Source organism: Oncorhynchus mykiss, chromosome 2 (genome assembly GCF_013265735.2).
Source record: "Oncorhynchus mykiss isolate Arlee chromosome 2, USDA_OmykA_1.1, whole genome shotgun sequence".
In the NCBI taxonomy this organism is placed as follows: domain Eukaryota; kingdom Metazoa; phylum Chordata; class Actinopteri; order Salmoniformes; family Salmonidae; genus Oncorhynchus; species Oncorhynchus mykiss.
Genome location: NC_048566.1, coordinates 16268690 through 16290079, shown reverse-complemented (window position 1 = coordinate 16290079; position 21390 = coordinate 16268690). Strand labels below are relative to the sequence as shown.

General features: G+C 48.0%; 1 protein-coding gene across 5 annotated transcripts in view; it reads left to right on the top strand.

The window, feature by feature from the left end:
* Positions 1-899: 899 nt before the first annotated feature.
* The window catches only part of LOC110536161 (SHC-transforming protein 1), a 39750-nt gene continuing 19259 nt past the window's right edge, over positions 900-21390 (top strand). Inside the window, exons 1-4 of one of the 5 annotated variants that reach the window (XM_036939559.1) lie at positions 914-1214; positions 7030-7076; positions 20195-20359; positions 20764-20834. In XM_036939559.1, the coding sequence (XP_036795454.1) occupies positions 7065-7076; positions 20195-20359; positions 20764-20834 (248 nt within the window). In that variant the 5' untranslated portion in view covers positions 914-1214; positions 7030-7064. Of the gene's footprint in view, positions 1215-7029; positions 7077-19539; positions 20360-20763; positions 20835-21390 lie in introns of all 5 variants that reach the window. The other 4 variants (XM_036939542.1, XM_036939552.1, XM_036939546.1 and 1 more) reach the window with 4 other exon arrangements.

Genomic DNA, 21390 nt, shown 5'->3' with positions numbered 1-21390 from the left:
ACTGTCTAGAAGGGATACAACTTTTTTCGTAGTAGGTTTAGCCTAACGTGAGCAGTAGGTTATGAGAACTAGGTCAAGGTTAGGAAAAGAGTTAGGATTAGCAAAAAATAAAACATACTTTTGACGTCAAATTTCACAACCTGTATCCCTTCTAGACAAGACCCTGGTAACATGCACCCAGAGTATGCCTACAATATTATTTTATGATTGTAACATTATTATTATATTAGCCTCGACCAAGCAAAAACACGTGTTTTAAGCCTATCTGCAACAGAGTTTACAATTCTTACAATGATTTGTGATAAACCATAACAAAAACAATAAGTAGGCAGTAGAACGTAGATGACTGTCCTTTGTATGTTGATTGGTAGAGCATGGCGCTTGGGTTGTAGGTTCGATTCCCAGGTTGGACCAATACAAATAAGGATTAAAATATGCACTCACTGCTGTAATTCGCTCTGGGTCGTCTGCTAAACGTAAATGTTTTTATTTTTTAATACTGTCAAGAACAAATATTAATATGTGCGCGTGCAAATATGGTATCTACCAGCAGAGGACTCCAGTGAACAGTATTCACTATGCATAAATGACTGGGCTACATGGATATATCTAGACTATAGGCTATTTGTCATATTTTACCTATTCAAAAAGGGTCTATTATATTATTGAACATTATTTGGTCTCAGTGATCCAATCATAAACATTATGAACTGCTATTCAGGTTTGTTCTCGTGCTCCTCGGTCAAGAAATGTTGTAGCCTAAAACATAGGCATTACAGTTGCACTATGCAAATAATAATGTGTGATTCAACAAAGACTGTGTCAATGTGGTTTAATGTTAGTTTACTCAGTTATACGGTAGGCTGGTTTGTTATTGTGCGAAGTTATCGTTTTGCGCAATCCCTTTCTTTCAAGGCCGCTCAACCGCGGCCCAGGTGCACAGAACCACACAAACTGAGTGGCAAATGACGTTACCATTTGTTCGCGGAAGTGGCTTTTTTTGTGTTGGTAGAAAGGGGAGGAAAGGAAGAGAAACTAAAGAAGAAAAGTTTCAGCCCTCTTTCTAAATAAATTAATATGCACACTGTACGACAGCTGGCGTTTTGAACCTTCGCATTCAGCCACTTGTGTAATTTAGTTAGAGGTAGGCCTACGGGACAACAACAGCTGGGAGAAAACAAGAGGCACAAAAGGGACAAGGAGGAAGATAGCTGGTAAGTTCTCCTGACAAAAGTTCAGCACACTTCTCTGGGCATGGTTTGGGCTTGAATTTTAAGGGCTGCGTGTTGTAACGTGGTAGAGAGACGTTTTAGGACATTCGAATACTAAAGCAATAACATTGTCTGATTGATTAATATTATTTGCTATAGGCCGATTGTTGGCTGCCTTACTTTTTGTTGTGCCATCAGTTCGATGTTGGCGAAACAATCTTTTGCTGATATCTATTCTAGCAAGACTGCTGAGTTCAGTATAGCCGTACTACGAAAAATGTAAGAATGGTAACATTGCGAAATATAGCCTAGTGATACAAAGTAACTAGCCTAGGCCGAACATTAAACATTGTATCTATTCAACAGAAGTCGCAAACAACCGTGTTGTCACTTTTGGGTTTTTTCAAAATAAAAGTGGTTTGCTGCATAGGCTACTAGAAATAGTCAGTTCTGTAGGCCTGGGTCTCTGGGATATCATTACTTTCCTCACAACAAGTCCAACTCTGTCATTTAAACTGTTCTGGTAACACTTTATAGCCCTACATGAGTACCAATACTGTAACAAGAAAAGTAACAGCATTGTTTGTATTGACGTGTTTACGTACTACTATAGCAATATGGAGTTTTGTTTGTTTTTCTACACGTGGAACAGGAAGTGGCCACTATTCTGCTTATGTAAACGCCACAATACCTACCATGCAATGGAAACTATGCTACCATTCTTACTATGTAAAAACATGTTACTGCAAGAAAATTACTAATGAATCCCAGTGTTACCACACAGGTTTAGAGAAACTGAATCTAAAGTCTGACTAAACAGGCTGGTTTTGGCTTTCTGTAAATGCTCTAGTTCTTTTTCAGCGACCTAATCAGAAGTTAGGATTACACAACATTTCTGTGATGTGCAATATAGATCTTTAGCATAGTCAAGATGGCATTCTCATGGAGATGATTTAATGTTTCAATAGGTCTAGGTTCTATATTGTCATGGAAGTGTAACTATATGTTTCAGACAACAACAATAATTTAAATCATCTGTAACAAGCCCTGACTAAAACAGTGTTCTGTAGTTGGATACGTGCCATACAGAACATTCAACAACAAGCTGTGATGCTGGGCCCTTCATAAGCCTATGATTCGGGCTGTATTGGTGTGGCCAGATACATAAACACACACAGTTGTTATGGTTACCCACACCTCAGTCTGTGATGGGACTACTGTTGTTCGACAGCTGGCCTGGTCCTGAGCCCTATACTACGTATGTGGTTTGAGGAGTTAGCGAGGTAACTTTGGTCAACTCTGAGTTCAACTCGGGATAACTGGTACCACGACAGTGGCTCACCTTTTAGCCAGGTACATTTCTATGGCAACAAATCCAGAACTAACCTGCACCTGGGCAGGCTTACTCAGGGTTAACTCCATGTATCCTGAATGAAGTGTCACGAGTTAAAGACCAATAAAATCAAGTAAAATGTTTATAACTTAATGATTATTATATCGATAGGAGTGGGGGAAAGGTGCTCGTGTATTGATAAGCACATTAAAGAAGGCATTAACGATAATAAAATAAAGATGGCCCTTCAACGAGTCTATTTTACACCACAGCCTGCTGAATGTGCAGCATAACTCTTTTCATTTTGCACAAATTAAGACGTGGCACTGACTCGCCCATGGATGGATGTTTCAGCCTTGTCTCAATGAAAAGTTTGGCGTTCCACCAGACACGTGTGACATGCATGCACAGTTACAAGCCTGCTAGAGTTAGCAGCAGGCATATAAGCAATATCCACTGTTGTAGTATGGATGAAGCCTGAGCTGGAATGTGACTAAAGCTGGCTAGCTTTGGAAAACCCTGAGTAGATCTAGGTTTAATCATAGTATACCACTCTGATGGTTTGGAGACACCCCAGACAGACAGGAGTCAGGGATGGAGTGGATAGAGGTAGGCTTATGTGTCTGAACAGACTGCTTCATAATAAGCCCAGCTCCCATATCGCACTCTCCCACACTCCTTAAACTCACTGTCAGTGGGTTATCTCTCTGATGGTGACGAAGAGGAGGAAGGCTTGACTGACTGCTGCATGGGGATAATAAACTCTGAGAGACTGAAATGTCAGTGTTAGAAATGTACATGCACACACACTACCAACTAATCTATTAATCTATCTGTCAATCAAATACATCCTGTTTGACACAGAGCTTCACAATTCACCTCAGACCCTCTCAATCAAACAAGGTCTGCCTAATCTAATGCAGACCCTATCAATCAAAAGCAGAACCAATCAGTCCTGTCTGTGTGATAAGCTTGGCTGGGTGACACCTTTCGTTAACTCCCTTTTGATTTGTCAGACAGGTGTGTGTATCTCTGCTCAAAAATAAGTGTGTGCGAGCGCGTGCACATATGCATGTGTGCACACGTGTGCCAGCCCTTAGTTGCAATTGGCAACAGTCTTGGATTTCACTCAGCGTCAGTTTGTGTATCAATATGAGGCTATGTCTGACATGTAGCTCACTGCCAGAGAAAAAAGCCAAGCAGCTGGCTAGATACTGCTCTGTTTTAGCTGGCAAGATACTGTTTCAGCTGTTGTGAGCAGCAGCTTATCTGCATCAAGAAGAGGTTTTGTTTCCATGGTTTTAAGAACATTCATATGTATGACCTTTGACTTATTTGGGTCCTTCACTGTAACACTTAATTGTGGACCCAAATAGTTTTCAGTGTGTGTGGAAACACTGTAGGAGCAGATATCTGGGTCTCAGTGTGTGGTTGTCCGTCTCTTACAACGTAGCGGAAGAGATGGTGAGGCCTGAACTCCACTTCCTGCCCTGCAGCCCTGGTCTGCCTCCTACTCACTTCACATAGACACTTAAGACTACATGCTGAGCTGCAGACAGATTCACTCCCACATAGATACATTTAAATTAAAGGCCTACTAGTATTTACTTGATGCACTTAATCGCTGTAAGTCGCTTTGCATAAAAGTGTCTTCTAAATGGCATGTATAATAATCAAGTCCCAAAGTAATCATTATGATACCACTATTCATACAGTCATAGATTTTTTATGATACAAAACAGGGATCTTTATCAGGGTTGCACATGCTTCATACTCAGGCCAATAATATACTGGTGCTTCCTGCCGGTCCTATCAGTCACATTTGGTCAGCAAAGTTAAAGAGGGACATTCCTAATGTCTGATGTTATTAACAGGAGTACTATGAACAGGGAGCAAATGGGACTCCTGTCCACTGAATGGAACCGAATTAAATGAATAGAATGGTTAGCTCCCATACTTCCTGGTCGCCTTTATGATATCTCTGTGCCTAATCCTGTTTTCTGCCATCCTAGGTTCATGGCATTGGGTCTGTGTGGCGTGAACACCTCTGTGTGGGAGGTTTGTGAGGTTAAAAGGGAACTGTTTCAGTCTCACATCCTGCTCTGGCCCAGAGGCTACAGTTTCCAGGGATTACTTATTGTTTCTCTGTAAAGTGTTACACTCTGAGTTCCCTATGGTGTGCAGTCCGTGTAGTGTTACACACTAATAGTTCCCCTGGCTGGCTGAGCCTGTAGTCAGGAGTTCTCTGTCTACCATACCAGTATGTTTGAATAAAGTGATACGACTCTGAGTTTCTTCAGTCTTTGTGCTGTTGTCTTGAATTATCCAATTTATTTGGGCCATGAGTTGTGTAGGATAGGCTATGAGTCAGAGCGAGTCTGTATAGATTTGGACAGACCTGTCCTGTGTCTTGTAAAGTATTGGTCTCCGTTAAGGCCTGTGGTTCTGGACAGTGTGGTGTGTGCGCATGCGTTTGTGTGTACAGCATTTCTTGGGCCCTGTAGAATTGGTTAATATTCATCAAAGCAGCAACACAGAAGGGAGAGGGACATGGGGAGAAGAGATGGAGAGAGACCGATGGGAGATCGGAAGTCTAGCAGTCACTGCCCTGAGAATCTTTGGTTTATATATGACAGCTTTGCACGCTCTTAGTGAAGACATCAAAACTATGAAATAACACCATTATTCTACAATGTAGAAAATAGTAAAAATAAAGAAAATAATGGTTAGGAGTGTCAACTTTTGACTGGTACTGTATATACATTTTTACACCCAGGTTAAAACACTCACCAGACAGATTATTAGGTACACCCATCTAGTACCGGGTCAGACCCCCTTTGCCTCCAGAACAGCCTGAATTCTTTGTGACGTTCTACAAGGTGCCGGAAAAGTTCCACAGGGATGTTGGTCCATGTTGGCGTCATGGGCTCATTCAGTTGCTGCAGATTGGACAGTGGTACATACATGCTGTGAACAGCCCGTTCCATCTCATCCTAAACATGTTCTATTGGGTTGAGGTCTGTGGACTGACCAGGCCACAACAATAAACTGAACTGGCTGTCATATTCCAGGGGATGTTTCCACTCCTCAACTGTCCAGTGTTGGTGATCACGTGCCCTCTGGAGCCACTTCTTCTTGTTTTTAGCTGATAGGAGTGGAACCCGGTGTGGTCAGGACAGGAGGCAGGCAGAATGTGTGTTTGAGTATCTGAGAGTAGCTAAGTATGTTAGTAGGCAATAAAACAAACTTTACCTTCAGACTGTCTGTCCCTTTTTAATAGCCAGACAGCGGCACACATTCCAGCAAATAAACACCTGTTTCAAATAAATGGCGTGTCTAAATGTAATTGTTTACGAGTGAACTCCAGTGAGTACAGTAAAGATAAAGGAGAGTCATGGATGAGACGGCAGTGTGGTTTGACATGGTCAGCTCAACTACGGTGGATACAAGAGGTGCAACGAGTGAGACAATGGTGCTGAAACATGAAATCGGGGGGTATATGATGGGCAGGCTAGTCTTTGCATGTCTGATCTGCGATGGATTTGTTATTACAATGTTTATACTGGTCACAAACAGTGTGGTAGTCTTTTCAACATTTTATTGAGCAAGACCTGTGTGCGTTAGGAAGTAGACGCCTGGCTGAAATAAAGGCCTGTCTCGAATAAGCGGCGGTTGTGTTCAGTGATTAAAGCAAATAAACACCTGGGATATTAATAGAAGTTTTACAGTATTTGGTATTGAAGGATAGAGGAAGGGACAGACCTGGAGAACCTGAGAGGAAAAGAGAACATCAATGAGAGACAGAGCAGACAAAAGAGAAACAGACAAGAGTAAGTGAAGGAAGGAGAGTGGATAGAGAGAATAAAACAAGGATAGGGACAGAGTGAGAATGAAACGAGGAGAGAGGAAGGGAGAGCGAAAAAGAGGGTGAGAGTTTCAGGTTGTTTGCCCCGATCTGTTTGTCTCACATGTAGAACTGTTAACTGGTCTGGTCAGCTGGTTGGGCCTGCTGAATGCCTGGCGAATCTAATGTCCATATGACCCACAAATCACATTGATATACCCTCTATAACCTTACTATTTCTGGACCTGTTCTGTCATATTCACAACACCTGACAGGTTATATGTTGTGCGTGTGTCTACACATATTTGGAAAGGAAAGCTGTTGTCTGGATTTATTTGACTAGTCCCTGTAAGTAATTCCTTTCATTCCACAATGTGTGTCTGAACATGCTCAATACACACACACAACGTCTTTGGTATGATACAAAAACAGCTTGCCTAACGTGTGTGTGTGTGTACCTTTGCGCTCACCTGAGCAAGGAGGTCACATGACTCTCTCCACAGCTGATCCAGGGAGCAATGCATGCTCCAAGCCAAGTGTTTTTCGAGGGAATCATTTAGGAGAACTGTGATTCGCTACATGTACAACGCTCAGTGATTGGCTAAGAGTGTGTGTGCTGATGTGTGCTTTGGTGTTTTTAGGGTTACAGACACTCACAGGCAGTCAGTGTTGTCCCATGGAATACGTGGTAAGAAATTGAGAGACACTCACACACACACAGAGGCATATGGGTTGCTGGTTGCGCCTCCCACTGTCAGTATCTCCCTGCTGTAAAGGACATTGTTTATTTGTCTGTCTAAGCCATTTAGAGGTGTGTGTGTGTGTGTGTGTGTGTGTGTTACGCTGGTGCAGGGCCTGTTGTGGGGTTGCTGGGTGTGCGTTCAACAAGCACAACAATCACTCTGTATACCGCTGTGATCTGTATGGTGAACGGTGTCATCACACTGTGGGTGTGCGTTCAACAATCACTCTGTATACCGCTGTGATCTGTATGGTGAACGGTGTCATCACACTGTGGGTGTGCGTTCAACAATCGCTCTGTATACCGCTGTGATCTGTATGGTGAACGGTGTCATCACACTGTGGGTGTGCGTTCAACAATCACTCTGTATACCGCTGTGATCTGTATGGTGAACGGTGTCATCACACTGTGGGTGTGCGTTCAACAATCACTCTGTATACCGCTGTGATCTGTATGGTGAACGGTGTCATCACACTGTGGGTGTGCGTTCAACAATCACTCTGTATACCGCTGTGATCTGTATGGTGAACGGTGTCATCACACTGTGGGTGTGCATTCAACAATCACTCTGTATACCGCTGTGATCTGTATGGTGAACGGTGTCATCACACTGTGGGTGTGCATTCAACAATCACTCTGTATACCGCTGTGATCTGTATGGTGAACGGTGTCATCACACTGTGGGTGTGCATTCAACAATCACTCTGTATACCGCTGTGATCTGTATGGTGAACGGTGTCATCACACTGTGGGTGTGCATTCAACAATCACTCTGTATACCGCTGTGATCTGTATGGTGAACGGTGTCATCACACTGTGGGTGTGCATTCAACAATCACTCTGTATACCGCTGTGATCTGTATGGTGAACGGTGTCATCACACTGTGGGTGTGCATTCAACAATCACTCTGTATACCGCTGTGATCTGTATGGTGAACGGTGTCATCACACTGTGGGTGTGCGTTCAACAATCACTCTGTATACCGCTGTGATCTGTATGGTGAACAGTGTCATCACACTGTGGGTGTGCGTTCAACAATCAATCTCTCTGTGGGCAACGCTTTGTAACGCTGAGGTGTTGACGTGGGTTCTGCGCTTCTCTTACGTATTCTGTCTCTCTAGCGGTTGTGCAGTTCTAGATATTCTTCTGTGTTTCTGTCTGAATCTCGGTTCTCATCACTGGAAGTTCTCACTTGGTCCACTGATCACTTTGGTTTTCTCTTTTCTTTTTAAGACTTGAAGAATATGTATCTTGACTGCCACATCAAGTGTATTGTTTCTGTTGTTACTGTCCTGTTTGTGAGATAATAACCTGTTCTTTACCAGCGGTGAACTCGTGGTACAGTAGCTGCTTGGCATTGCCAGGTTAAGTGTCCATATTTGGCCATATACATCAAGGTTATTCACAATGCCCTCAAATCAGCCTGCATATCTGGTCTGTCTGTCTGGTCTGTCGAAAGAGGGAGAGAGAGACAGAGACTCTCCCCTCCCTCTTTTTCTCTCCCTCTTTTTCTCTCCCTCTCTTCCTCTGTCTTTCCCTCCTTTTTTCTCTTTCCCTCCATCTCAATTCAATCCATCTGGTTCTCAGGTTACCAAACAGGAAAAAGGGGGAGGAGCCTTTTAGAGGGGAAACAGCCCATGTGGGCTCTACTATCTCCATCCCTCTCGCCTTCCCCTCCTCCATCCATTCCTTTGTCCTTCCCTGTGTGTGTGTGTGTGTGTTTGTGTGTGAGAAAGGGAGAGAGCAATGCTCAGTGCACACACGTGCATGTACTGTTAAATGGTTTAGACTGCAAAGTGGGAGAGGGGGAAAGGGGAGGAGAGAGGGAAAGGGAGGGAGGGGAATGAAACGAGAGAGGGGAAGGGAGGGAAATGGAACGAGAGAGGGGAAGGGAGGGAAATGGAACGAGAAAGGAAGGAAGGAGGGAGGGAAATGGAACGAGAAAGGAAGGAGGGAGGGAAATGAAACGAGAAAGGAAGGAAGGAGGGAGGGAAATGGAACGAGAGAGGGGAAAGGGAAGGAGGGAAATGGAACGAGGGAGGGGAAGGAGGGAAATGGGAGGGGAAGGAGGGAAATGGAACGAAGGAGGGAGGGAAATGGAACGAGAGAGGGAGGGAGGGAGGGAAATGGAACGAGAGAGGGAAGGAGGGAGGGAGGGGAAATGGAAGGAGAGAGGTGGAGGGAAATGGAACAAGAAAGGGAAGGGCAGGAGGGAAATGGAACGAGAGAGGGAAGGAGGGAGGGAGGGAAATGGAATGAGAGAGGTGGAGGGAGGGAAATGGAACGAGAGAGGGGAGGGGGGAAATGGAAGGAGAGAGGTGGAGGGAGGGAAATGGAAGGAGAGAGAGAGGGAAGGAAGGAAGGAGGGAGGGAAATGGAAGGAGGGAGGGAAATGGAACGAGAGAGGAAGGAGGGAGGGAAATGGAACGAGAGAGGGGAAAGGGAAGGAGGGAAATGGAACAAGGGAGGGGAAGGAGGGAAATGGAAAGAAGGAGGGAGGGAGGGAAATGGAACGAAGGAGGGAGGGAGGGAAATGGAACGAAGGAGGGAGGGAGGGAAATGGAACGAAGGAGGGAGGGAGGGAAATGGAATGAGAGAGGGAAGGAGGGAGGGAGGGAAATGGAAGGAGAGAGGTGGAGGGAGGGAAATGGAACAAGAAAGGGAAGGAGGGAGGGGAAGGAGGGAAATGGAACAAGAAAGGGAAGGAGGGAGTGGAAGGAGGGAAATGGAACGAGAGAGGGAAGGAGGGAAATGGAACGAGAGAGGGAAGGAGGGAGGGGAAGGAGGGAAATGGAACGAGAGAGGGAAGGGGGGAAGGAGGGAAATGGAACGAGAGAGGGAAGGAGGGGGGGGAAGGAGGGAAATGGAACGAGAGAGGGAAGGAGGGGGGGGAAGGAGGGAAATGGAACGAGAGAGGGAAGGAGGGAGGGGAAGGAGGGAAATGGAACGAGAGAGGGAAGGAGGGAGGGAGGGAAATGGAACGAGAGAGGAAAGGAGGGAGGGAGGGAAATGGAAGGAGAGAGGTGGAGGGAGGGAAATGGAACGAGAGAGGGAGGGAGGGAAATGGAACGAAGGAGGGAGGGAGGGAAATGGAAGGAGAGAGGTGGAGGGAGGGAAATGGAACGAGAGAGGGAGGGAGGGAAATGGAACGAGAGAGGGAGGGAGGGAAATGGAAGGAGAGAGGTGGAGGGAGGGAAATGGAACGAGAGAGGGAAGGAGGGAGGGAGGGAAATGGAAGGAGAGAGGTGGAGGGAGGGAAATGGAAGGAGAGAGGTGGAGGGAGGGAAATGGAACGAGAGAGGGAAGGAAGGAAGGAGGGAGGGAAATGGAACAAGAAAGGGAAGGAGGGAGGGAGGGAAATGGAATGAGAGAGGGGGAGGGAGGGAAATGGAATGAGAGAGGGGGAGGGAGGGAAATGGAATGAGGGAGGAGAAGGAGGGAAATGGAACGAGGGAGGGAGGGAGGGAGGGAGGGAAATGGAGGGAGGGAGAGAAGGAGGGAGGGAGGTAATGGAACAAGAGAGGGGAGGGAGGGAAATGGAAGGAGGGAGGGAGGGAGGGAGGGAAATGGAAGGAGAGAGGTGGAGGGAGGGAAATGGAACAAGAAAGGGAAGGAGGGAGGGGAAGGAGGGAAATGGAACAAGAAAGGGAAGGAGGGAGGGGAAGGAGGGAAATGGAACAAGAAAGGGAAGGAGGGAGTGGAAGGAGGGAAATGGAACGAGAGAGGGAAGGAGGGAGGGGAAGGAGGGAAATAGAACGAGAGAGGGAAGGAGGGAGGGAAGGAAATGGAACGAGAGAGGAAACGAGGGAGGGAGGGAAATGGAAGGAGAGAGGTGGAGGGAGGGAAATGGAACGAGAGAGGGAGGAAGGGAAATGGAAGGAGAGAGGTGGAGGGAGGGAAATGGAACGAGAGAGGGAAGGAGGGAGGGAGGGAAATGGAAGGAGAGAGGTGGAGGGAGGGAAATGGAACGAGAGAAGGAAGGAGGGAGGGAAATGGAACAAGAAAGGGAAGGAGGGAGGGAGGGAAATGGAATGAGGGAGGGGAAGGAGGGAAATGGAACGAGAGAGGGAGGGAGGGAGGGAAATGGAAGGAGAGAGGGAGGGAGGGAGGTAATGGAACAAGAGAGGGGAGGGAGGGAAATGGAAGGAGGGAGGGAGGGAAATGGAACAAGAAAGGGAAGGAGGGAGTGGAAGGAGGGAAATGGAACGAGAGAGGGAACGAGGGAAGGAGGGAGGGAGGGAAATGGAGGGAGGGAGGGAAATGGAACGAGAGAGAGAAGGAGGGAGGGAGGTAATGGAACAAGAGAGGGGAGGGAGGGAAATGGAAGGAGGGAGGGAGGGAGGGAAATGGAAGGAGAGAGGTGGAGGGAGGGAAATGGAACAAGAAAGGGAAGGAGGGAGGGGAAGGAGGGAAATGGAACAAGAAAGGGAAGGAGGGAGTGGAAGGAGGGAAATGGAACGAGAGAGGGAAGGAGGGAGGGGAAGGAGGGAAATAGAACGAGAGAGGGAAGGAGGGAGGGAGGGAAATGGAACGAGAGAGGAAACGAGGGAGGGAGGGAAATGGAAGGAGAGAGGTGGAGGGAGGGAAATGGAACGAGAGAGGGAGGAAGGGAAATGGAACGAGAGAGGTGGAGGGAGGGAAATGGAACGAGAGAGGGAAGGAGGGAGGGAGGGAAATGGAAGGAGAGAGGTGGAGGGAGGGAAATGGAACGAGAGAAGGAAGGAGGGAGGGAAATGGAACAAGAAAGGGAAGGAGGGAGGGAGGGAAATGGAATGAGGGAGGGGAAGGAGGGAAATGGAACGAGAGAGGGAAGGAGGGAGGGAGGGAAATGGAAGGAGAGAGGGAAGGAGGGAGGGAGGTAATGGAACAAGAGAGGGGAGGGAGGGAAATGGAAGGAGGGAGGGAGGGAAATGGAACGAGAGAGGGAAGGAGGGAGGGAGGGAAATGGAAGGAGAGAGGTGGAGGGAGGGAAATGGAACAAGAAAGGGAAGGAGGGAGGGGAAGGAGGGAAATGGAACAAGAAAGGGAAGGAGGGAGTGGAAGGAGGGAAATGGAACGAGAGAGGGAAGGAGGGAAATGGAACGAGAGAGGAAAGGAGGGAGGGAGGGAAATGGAACGAGAGGAAAGGAGGGAGGGAGGGAAATGGAAGGAGAGAGGTGGAGGGAGGGAAATGGAACGAGAGAGGGAGGGAGGGAGGGAAATGGAACGAGAGAGGTGGAGGGAGGGAAATGGAACGAGAGGGAGGGAGGGAAATGGAACGAGAGAGGTGGAGGGAGGGAAATGGAACGAGAGAGGGAAGGAAGGAGGGAGGGAAATGGAACAAGAAAGGGAAGGAGGGAGGGAGGGAAATGGAATGAGAGAGGGGGAGGGAGGGAAATGGAACGAGAGGGAAGGAGGGAGGGAGGGAAATGGAACGAGGGAGGGGAAGGAGGGAAATGGAACGAGAGAGGGAAGGAAATGGAACGAGAGAGGGAAGGAGGGAGGGAGGGAAATGGAAGGAGGGAGGGAGGGAAATGGAACGAGAGAGGGGAAGGGAGGGAAATGGAACGAGAGAGGGGAAGGAGGAGGGAGGGAAATGAAACGAGAGGGGGGAAGGAGGGAAAGGGAAGGAGGGAGGGAGGGAAATGGAACGAGAGAGGGAAAGGGAACGAGACAGGGAAGGGGGGAGGGAAATGGAAGGAGGGAGGGAGAGGGAAAGGGAAGGAGGGAGGGAGGGAAATGGAGGGAGGGAGGGAGGGAAAGGGAGGGAGGGAGGGAAATTAAACGAGAGAGGGAAAGGGTAGGAGTGGTGAGGGAAGGAAATGGAACGAGAGAGGGAAAGGGTAGGAGGGGTGAGGGAGGGAAATGGAACGAGAGAGGGAAAGGGTAGGAGGGGTGAGGGAGGGAAATGGAACGAGAGAGGGAAAGGGTAGGAGGGGGGAGGGAGGGAAATGGAATGAGAGAGGGAAAGGGTAGGAGGGGTGAGGGAGGGAAATGGAACGAGAGAGGGAAAGGGTAGGATGGGGGAGGGAGGGAAATGGAACGAGAGAGGGAAAGGGGGAGGGAAATGGAACGAGAGAGGGAAAGGTTAGGAGGGGGAGGGAGGGAAAGGGTAGGAGGGGGGAGGGAGGGAAATGGAACGAGAGAGGGAAAGGATAGGAGGGGGGAGGGAGGGAAATGGAACGAGAGAGGGAAAGGGTAGGAGGGGGAGGGAGGGAAATGGAACGAGAGAGGGAAAGGGTAGGAGGGGGGAGGGAGGGAAATGGAACGAGAGAGGGAAAGGGTAGGAGGGGGGAGGGAGGGAAAGGGTAGGAGGGGGGAGGGAGGGAAATGGAATGAGAGAGGGAAAGGGTAGGAGGGGTGAGGGAAGGAAATGGAACGAGAGAGGGAAAGGGTAGGAGGGGTGAGGGAGGGAAATGGAACGAGAGAGGGAAAGGGTAGGAGGGGGGAGGGAGGGAAAGGGTAGAAGGGGTGAGGGAGGGAAATGGAACGAGAGAGGGAAAGGGTAGGAGGGGGGAGGGAGGGAAATGGAACGAGAGAGGGAAAGGGTAGGAGGGGTGAGGGAGGGAAATGGAACGAGAGAGGGAAAGGGTAGGAGGGGGGAGGGAGGGAAATGGAACGAGAGAGGGAAAGGGTAGGAGGGGGAGGGAGGGAAAGGGTAGGAGGGGGGAGGGAATGGAAATGGAACGAGAGAGGGAAAGGGTAGGAGGGGTGAGGGAGGGAAATGGAACGAGAGAGGGAAAGGGTAGGAGGGGGGAGAGAGGGAAATGGAACGAGAGAGGGAAAGGGTAGGAGGGGGGAGGGAGGGAAATGGAACGAGAGAGGGAAAGGGTAGGAGGGGGGAGGGAGGGAAATGGAACGAGAGAGGGAAAGGGAAGGAGGGGGGAGAGATGGAAATGGAAGGAGGGGGGAAGGAGGGGTGAGCGGATGAGACAGGAAAAAAGCAGCAGCACGTGAGAGAAGGAGAGAGAGAGAGGCGGCATCACCCAGACAGATAGACAGAGAGGGAGAAGGAGAGGATAGACAGCGGGCTCGTCTCTCACTCACACAGAGCTGGAAGGAAAGCAAAGGGTGATGAGAGAGCGAAGCAAGAGGAGGAGAGGAAGACAATGAAGGAGTGCCGTTGTTCAGCCCTGCCATTCTGCTGTTTCACATTCCGCTGAGACGGAGAAGAGAGGAGGAGGACAAGCTGAGGAGAGGATAGATGGAGAGGATATGAGATCTGGCAATGACTTTGTGATTTAAACGAGTGGAAGAGAGGAGAGAGAGAGGGTGTTTAAACATGAATATGGTTCTGATGTGAATATGGAGCTCTGTTAATACCATGCTACGGATAATCACCTCTACTCTGTTTAACCCAAAATAAGGAACAATTGTTTTACATTTTTCATTCACTCTTGAAGCAAAAGAAGAGTTCTCAAGAATTTATTCACAACTCAAAACAATTATAGGTGGAAAAAAACCTGCTCTGCAGATTATTATACAATCACCACCTTTGTCGTTACTTACCTAACAGTTAGGACTGTACAGGAAAACATTCAGGTTGTTGTTATGCAATTTTTTTCTAAAGTGTTAGCTATTGTGATAGTAAAGTTTATTGATATTAATATTGACTATCATATATGAAAGTATTTCATCCTCTGAAGCAATATATGTTGTGTTAATCCATGTGTCCTAGCCAGAGTCTGGAATCAGCCAGGTTGGGACGTCAACATTGATTTGGTTTTATGGCCGGTGCGACGTGGGCCAAACTTTGATCATTTCCTGAGTGGTATTGATCCCTCCAGGAGTCTCTGGCTGGCCGACCGGCTGTGGTTTCTATAGTTAGATGTTAAAGGCCGTAATGGGTCAGTCTCAGCTCTGCTTAGCTGCTCCTGGGCTCTGATTTGTGGAAGCAGTCTGTTATCTCATTGTCTGAGATGTTTCTGCCGCTGTCAGGATTTCTCAATATAGATCCTGAGCAGGCTTCTCTTTTAATGTTTGTTGCCACGGCAACTTGCATCCGCCTCAGTCGGAGACAGACTGAGATGTAAAGTTCTTTTGAGTCTTCTTCTCTTTTTTCAAACACTGGTGCTGTTCTTTCTATACGGGTCTGTCTAGGGTGGTGATAACCAGGAGAAACAGTCCAGACAACTGGTGGGGTGGTGATAACCAGGAGAAACAGTCCAGACAACTGGTGGGGTGGTGATAACCAGGAGAAACAGTCCAGACAACTGGTGGGGTGGTGATAACCAGGAGAAACAGTCCAGACAACTGGTGGGGTGGTGATAACCAGGAGAAACAGTCCAGACAACTGGTGGGGTGGTGATAACCAGGAGAAACAGTCCAGACAACTGGTGGGGTGGTGATAACCAGGAGAAACAGTCCAGACAACTGGTGGGGTGGTGATAACCAGGAGAAACAGTCCAGACAACTGGTGGGGTGGTGATAACCAGGAGAAACAGTCCAGACAACTGGTGGGGTGGTGATAACCAGGAGAAACAGTCCAGACAACTGGTGGGGTGGTGATAACCAGGAGAAACAGTCCAGACAACTGGTGGGGTGGTGATAACCAGGAGAAACAGTCCAGACAACTGGTGGGGTGGTGATAACCAGGAGAAGCAGTCCAGACTACTGGTGGGGTGGTGATAACCAGTCCAGACAACTGGTGGGGTGGTGATAACCAGTCCAGACAACTGGTGGGGTGGTGATAACCAGTCCAGACAACTGGTGGGGTGGTGATAACCAGTCCAGACAACTGGTGGGGTGGTGATAACCAGTCCAGACAACTGGTGGGGTGGTGATAACCAGTCCAGACAACTGGTGGGGTGGTGATAACCAGTCCAGACAACTGGTGGGGTGGTGATAACCAGGAGAAACAGTCCAGACAACTGGTGGGGTGGTGATAACCAGGAGAAACAGTCCAGACTACTGGTGGGGTGGTGATAACCAGTCCAGACAACTGGTGGGGTGGTGATAACCAGTCCAGACAACTGGTGGGGTGGTGATAACCAGTCCAGACAACTGGTGGGGTGGTGATAACCAGGAGAAACAGTCCAGACAACTGGTGGGGTGGAGAAGCAGTCCAGACTAGAACCTCTAACCTATTTATGTAAATGTAGGCTCTGTCTAGAATGAATTTGATGCAGTGTTCTTACTGGTTTGCCATGAGGTATATCTCTCGTTCTCTCTCTTTAGCTTGTGCTGTGCCATCTTTGCCATATTAACTAGTGTCCTGACCGGGACAGGTGGTATACCAAGCCGATGTCAGAAATGACTGGACTAACCTGGATTATAATCAGATGATTCTACTGATACTGTATGTGGACATATCATTCACTTTGTACAGCTGTGGAACTGTGTAGTCTTAACTGGTATCATCAACTGTGTGTTGTTTATGTGTTAGTGTAGTGGTGACTTTCTCTACTTGTGTGTGTTTTCTATCTGTGTGTAGGAGAATCAGGACATCTCTTCAGGTAGAGGGCGCTGTACTCTGCACTCGTCTGACCTACACTGTGCTTTATTCTGTGCACTAACATCTGGCAGGGCGAGGGTTAAACCTGCTGTACTAGCATTTACTAGTGTTAACCTATGTTTGCTAACTGACCCGTTGGCTACGTTTGTGACATCTCGTCACTGTTAGCGACTGGTTCTGTCTGTTGCTAGCGTTGCATTGCGTTCAATTGTGAAACGCTAGCAACTCTATACGTTCATCTGTGTTGACATTTATATTTTAGTCATTTAGTAGACACTCTTTTCCAGAGCGACTTAGAGTTGTGAGTGCATACTTGTTCGTACTGGTCCCCCATAGGAATCGAACCCACAACTCTGGCGTTGCAAGCCTAATGCTCCACCAGGTGAGCCACACGGGACACGTTGGCTACAGCCACTAATTGACCTTTCACTGGTAGTGCTACAGCACTAGGACAAATAGACATTTAGAGCATAGACTATAATGGAAGACTTTTGTAGTAATGCGAAGACAGTTAGGCTGTGCTAAGAGCCTGCCGTAGTCTGTCGTAAGACCTTAATAGCCCTTCATACCCCCTACATAGCACTTCATAGCTAATCCCAGTCTGTATCCTGATGTGTTCTGGTGCTCTCTGTCTGGGAGGAGACGTTAGCTAGCGAGTGCTGTGGCAGGCTCTGTAGACAGACCCTCTGGTGCTAGACTGGTGTGATCGAGCGAGCGTCCCTCTGTCTGTTGCTAGGCAGCCAAAATCAAACGGCTAGCTGGTAGCCCTCTGCTTCCAAACATACAGGGCTTTAGCTGTTAGCGCTTGTTGTTGAAAGTCAACTTTCTCTGGTATCATCGTGAAACTTTTGGTGCCAAATTGTCAATCTGTTACAAAGTTTTATCTCGGTGGGTCAAACCTGGCAGAGTAATGGTTAGAACATGTGTAAAGTGCTGGAAACAACACTGATATGTGAGCTGACAAGCCCCTGGAGTTATATTCCAGATTCAACCTCCGCTATTCAGTCCTGTGAGCTGTGTCTTGTGGCTGGAGACTGTTCATGTTAGACATCTTTAGTTTTCTCTTTGGATGGACTATGCAGATTGTTCGGATTGTAGTTAGCTCAGTGTTTCTAGTTAGGCTAGTACTGTATCGTGCTGTGCTGTGTCAAGAAATACACATGCTTCTCTCAGGCAACTGACTATTGGCGTGGCTTGTTTAAACAAGACTGTTTCTGTGGAATCGATAAGGAGAGAGAGAGAGAGAGAGGGGGAGGGAGGGAGGTTTAATTAGGTGTAATGACTGGGTGATTGAGTTCTCTAACAAGCCTCCAGTACCATTCAGGTCTCATTATCATCAAAACAATCGCACCGATGGTGTCATCAGCCAATGACCTACATTCTCTCTTGTTACATCACCACTGTGTGTGTCACTGTTTCTGTAACCAGAAAGAGGCAACTTCTCCAACTCTAGCACTTCTGATGCTATGGTGCTCCAGAACGTATCCACTCTAACCAGGGCAGCAATGTTCTAGAACAGCTCTACCTACGGTTTTAGCCATATCAGAAACTTCAGTCAGGGACAAGCCCAGCATCTGGTCTTTTTCTTTTCTAGTGGTGTCTGTTACTAGGTTATGTGCATTGTATAGACTCTGGCTGTAGTTACAGAGTGAATGTGGAGAGAGACAGACAATCTTTGAAGTAGAGGGACTGTTTAAGAGGACAGTCTGGAGAACGGGAAAGGAGACGAGGGAGGGGGGGAGGGGGAGCGAGAGATCATTTGGAAGAGAAGGCAGGAAGTGGTGGAGCGAGAGAAGGAGGAAGTGCAGCGGCTACTGAGGGAGGCACAGAAAACAGTGTGGAGGAGGAGAGAGGGATTCCAGGAGAGGATAGGAGAGGACAAGCTGAGGGGAGAGCGAAGCGCAGAGAGAGGGAGAGAGACTGTACAGGAGGTGATCTGGAGGAAGAGAGAGGAAGAGGGGGAGAAAGAGAGGGAGAAGGCCAAGGCCATCCAGAGAGGACACGAGACCATCTGGAGGAAGAGAGAGAGGGAGTGAGGAAAAGAGAGAGAGGGTGAGGAAAAGAGAGAGAGGGTGAGGAAAAGAGAGAGAGGGTGAGGAAAAGAGAGAGAGAGAGAGGGAGTGAGGAGGAAGAGTTAAATTACTTAACAGTATTCTCCAGCAGCCTTGGAACCTGAAAAACAAAGCTGCTCACAGGAGAGAAAGAGGGATAGAGAGAGAGGAATAAAAAGCAGGAGGGATAGAGAGATTTTCCCTGCCAGAAATTGGTGTCTGGCCATAGATCAGCAGGTCTTAACAGAACTTTGCTATATTAAGCTCTGCAGATAATCTTACTCTATTGTATCGACCCGTCACTGCTGTGTCTTGGCAGTGTGTGTGCGTATCAGCGCTGTGTGTGTGTGTGTGTGTGTGTGTCCCTTCTGATCTACTCGTTGGCAGCTGATAGGGTTTTTATGGGCCCGTGTCAGGCAAGAGAGGCTAGTGAGCTACTGCCCCGACAGACACGCTGAAACGCGCACACACACACCACACACCACAGACTCACACACTCTGTGCCATTTACAGGCAGTAGAGTAGGTTTCTACTCCAACACATGCTAACAGACACATGAGGGTAGTCCTCTTGATGCAGTAACTCATACCACCTGAGTGTCTGTGTCAATAGACAATCACATTCTGAGGTTATATGTGGAATCTCCATGGTGCTCAAAGATGAACAACTGGACTTAAGTGTCATGCTACATTAGTTGACATGCTGATGTGCTCAAACAGCATTTTTCAGAAAATCCTTTTTGATTCTGTCTATTGGAAAGTGGCATTAATTTCTGTGGATTGAAAGTGATGACATGTTGTAAGACTGACAGCGAAGACACCAAACAACTGAGTATCACTCCATCAGTGTGCTGGGTTAGACTCTTAGAGAGTGATCCCCTCTGATCTTCAATCGCTCCTCTTGCTGCTCTCCTCTGTCTTGTAGATGGTGTTTCTTGCGCAGTGTCTGCTGCACTGCCTGACAATGACGGGAGGATATAAAACAGGGCGGACGGATGGACAACGGTCACTGAGAGGGAAAGAAAGACAAGCAAGTTTTTGAGCGAGAGACTGATAATACAGAGAAAGAGAGAATGAACCACCGTTGTTGTTTAGACTGAATCACACCAGAGTGTGTGGACTTGTTAGAGAAACACTGAAATAACGTCAAACATCTCAGATCCATGATGGAGCTGGTCCCTAAAACTAAGTACACTCACTTCCGGAGTGAATCTCTCAGTTCGAATGACGATACCAACTCCAACCCTTTGTCCCTCCCCCCTTCCACCCCCGCAACCCCCCTCACCCCTCCTGGGCTAACCTCCTCCCTCTCCTCCTCCTCTCTCACCCCCATCCTCCCCCCTTCCTCCCCCTGCCGGGCTGAGAACAGCCCCACCACGCTCTGTTCCTTCTTCCCCAGGATGGGAGCCCTTCGCCTGGGCGTCTCTGCTACTCTACTCCCAGGCCTCAAGGTCTCCAGCAGGCCTCAGCGGGCTCAAGCCCCCATGCGGTCTTCAGGGGGTAACAGTTCCAGCTCTCCCACTCCTCACCCCCCTCCCTGTCTAACAGCTCCCTCTCCCCCCCATCGCCCCCCTCTGCAGGATATGAACCGGCTGGGTGGGGCGTCCAGGAGGGCGCGGGTGGAGGGGGGGCAGCTGGGGGGAGATGAGTGGACGCGCCACGGCTCCTTCGTCAACAAGCCCACCAGAGGATGGCTACACTCAGACCATGTGGTCAGCACCACTGGGGTCGCCTACTCAGTACGGGTAAGAGTTGGTTGTTCTCTGTTTTTCAGTTTGTTGGACGTAGGCCTATAGGCTAGTACTTGCATATTTCTTTAACTTTCCATATCTGTCCATTTTTCTGTTGCTCTCTCAAAATGATCTATTCTCTTGTCTGTCCATCTTTCCGTCTGTCTCTATCTGTTTCCATCTGCCCCTCCGGTCAGTGTGGGTGTTCTGGAGGAAATGGAATCCTAGTTCATATGAGTTCCTTTCCTGTTTCCTGTGTAGTGTATGGGCTGTGTGGAGAGGAGTGCTGTAGGAAGTGGCATCCCTATTCATATGCGTCTCCTCTCTATTTCCTGTGTAGTATATGGGCTGTGTGGAGAGGAGTGCTGTAGGATGTGGGATCCCTGTTCATATGCGTCTCCTCTCTATTTCCTGTGTAGTATATGGGCTGTGTGGAGGTGCTACAGTCTATGAGGGCGCTGGACTTCAACACCAGAACTCAGGTCACCAGGTGAGAACCTCCAATTGTTCAAGGGATAGTTCAACCAATTACAAAATGTCATATTGGTTTCGTTACCCTGTAAGCAGTCTATGGAAACATTATGACTATCAAAATCCCCCGGAAGTATCTCAAATGTATTGTGAAGCTCAACAAAGTCACGTATAGATGATTTGAACATGATGCGCGGAAAATGCTAATATCAGTACCATGACTTGAATGGGATTTGTGCAACAATTGCTAAAACGTTAGCATTTGGAAACAGTGCCAGCAAAACCAAACCAAGGCATGGATTGCTGTCATACCTTGTCCTTAGACTGTTTACAGGGTAAGGAAACCAATGTGTTATTTTGTCATTTGGGTGAACTAACCGTTTAAGCTGTTGTTTTAAGGCTAATGATCAAGTTACTGCACGCAGATGTACTGTGGTTAGGTAGTACAAAACAGAGCCATGTAGTTAGAGCTAAGTGTTGTATAGGGCTCTGGTACAAAACAGAGCCATGTAGTTAGAGCTAAGTGTTGTATAGGGCTCTGGTTCAAAACAGAGCCATGTAGTTAGAGCTAAGTG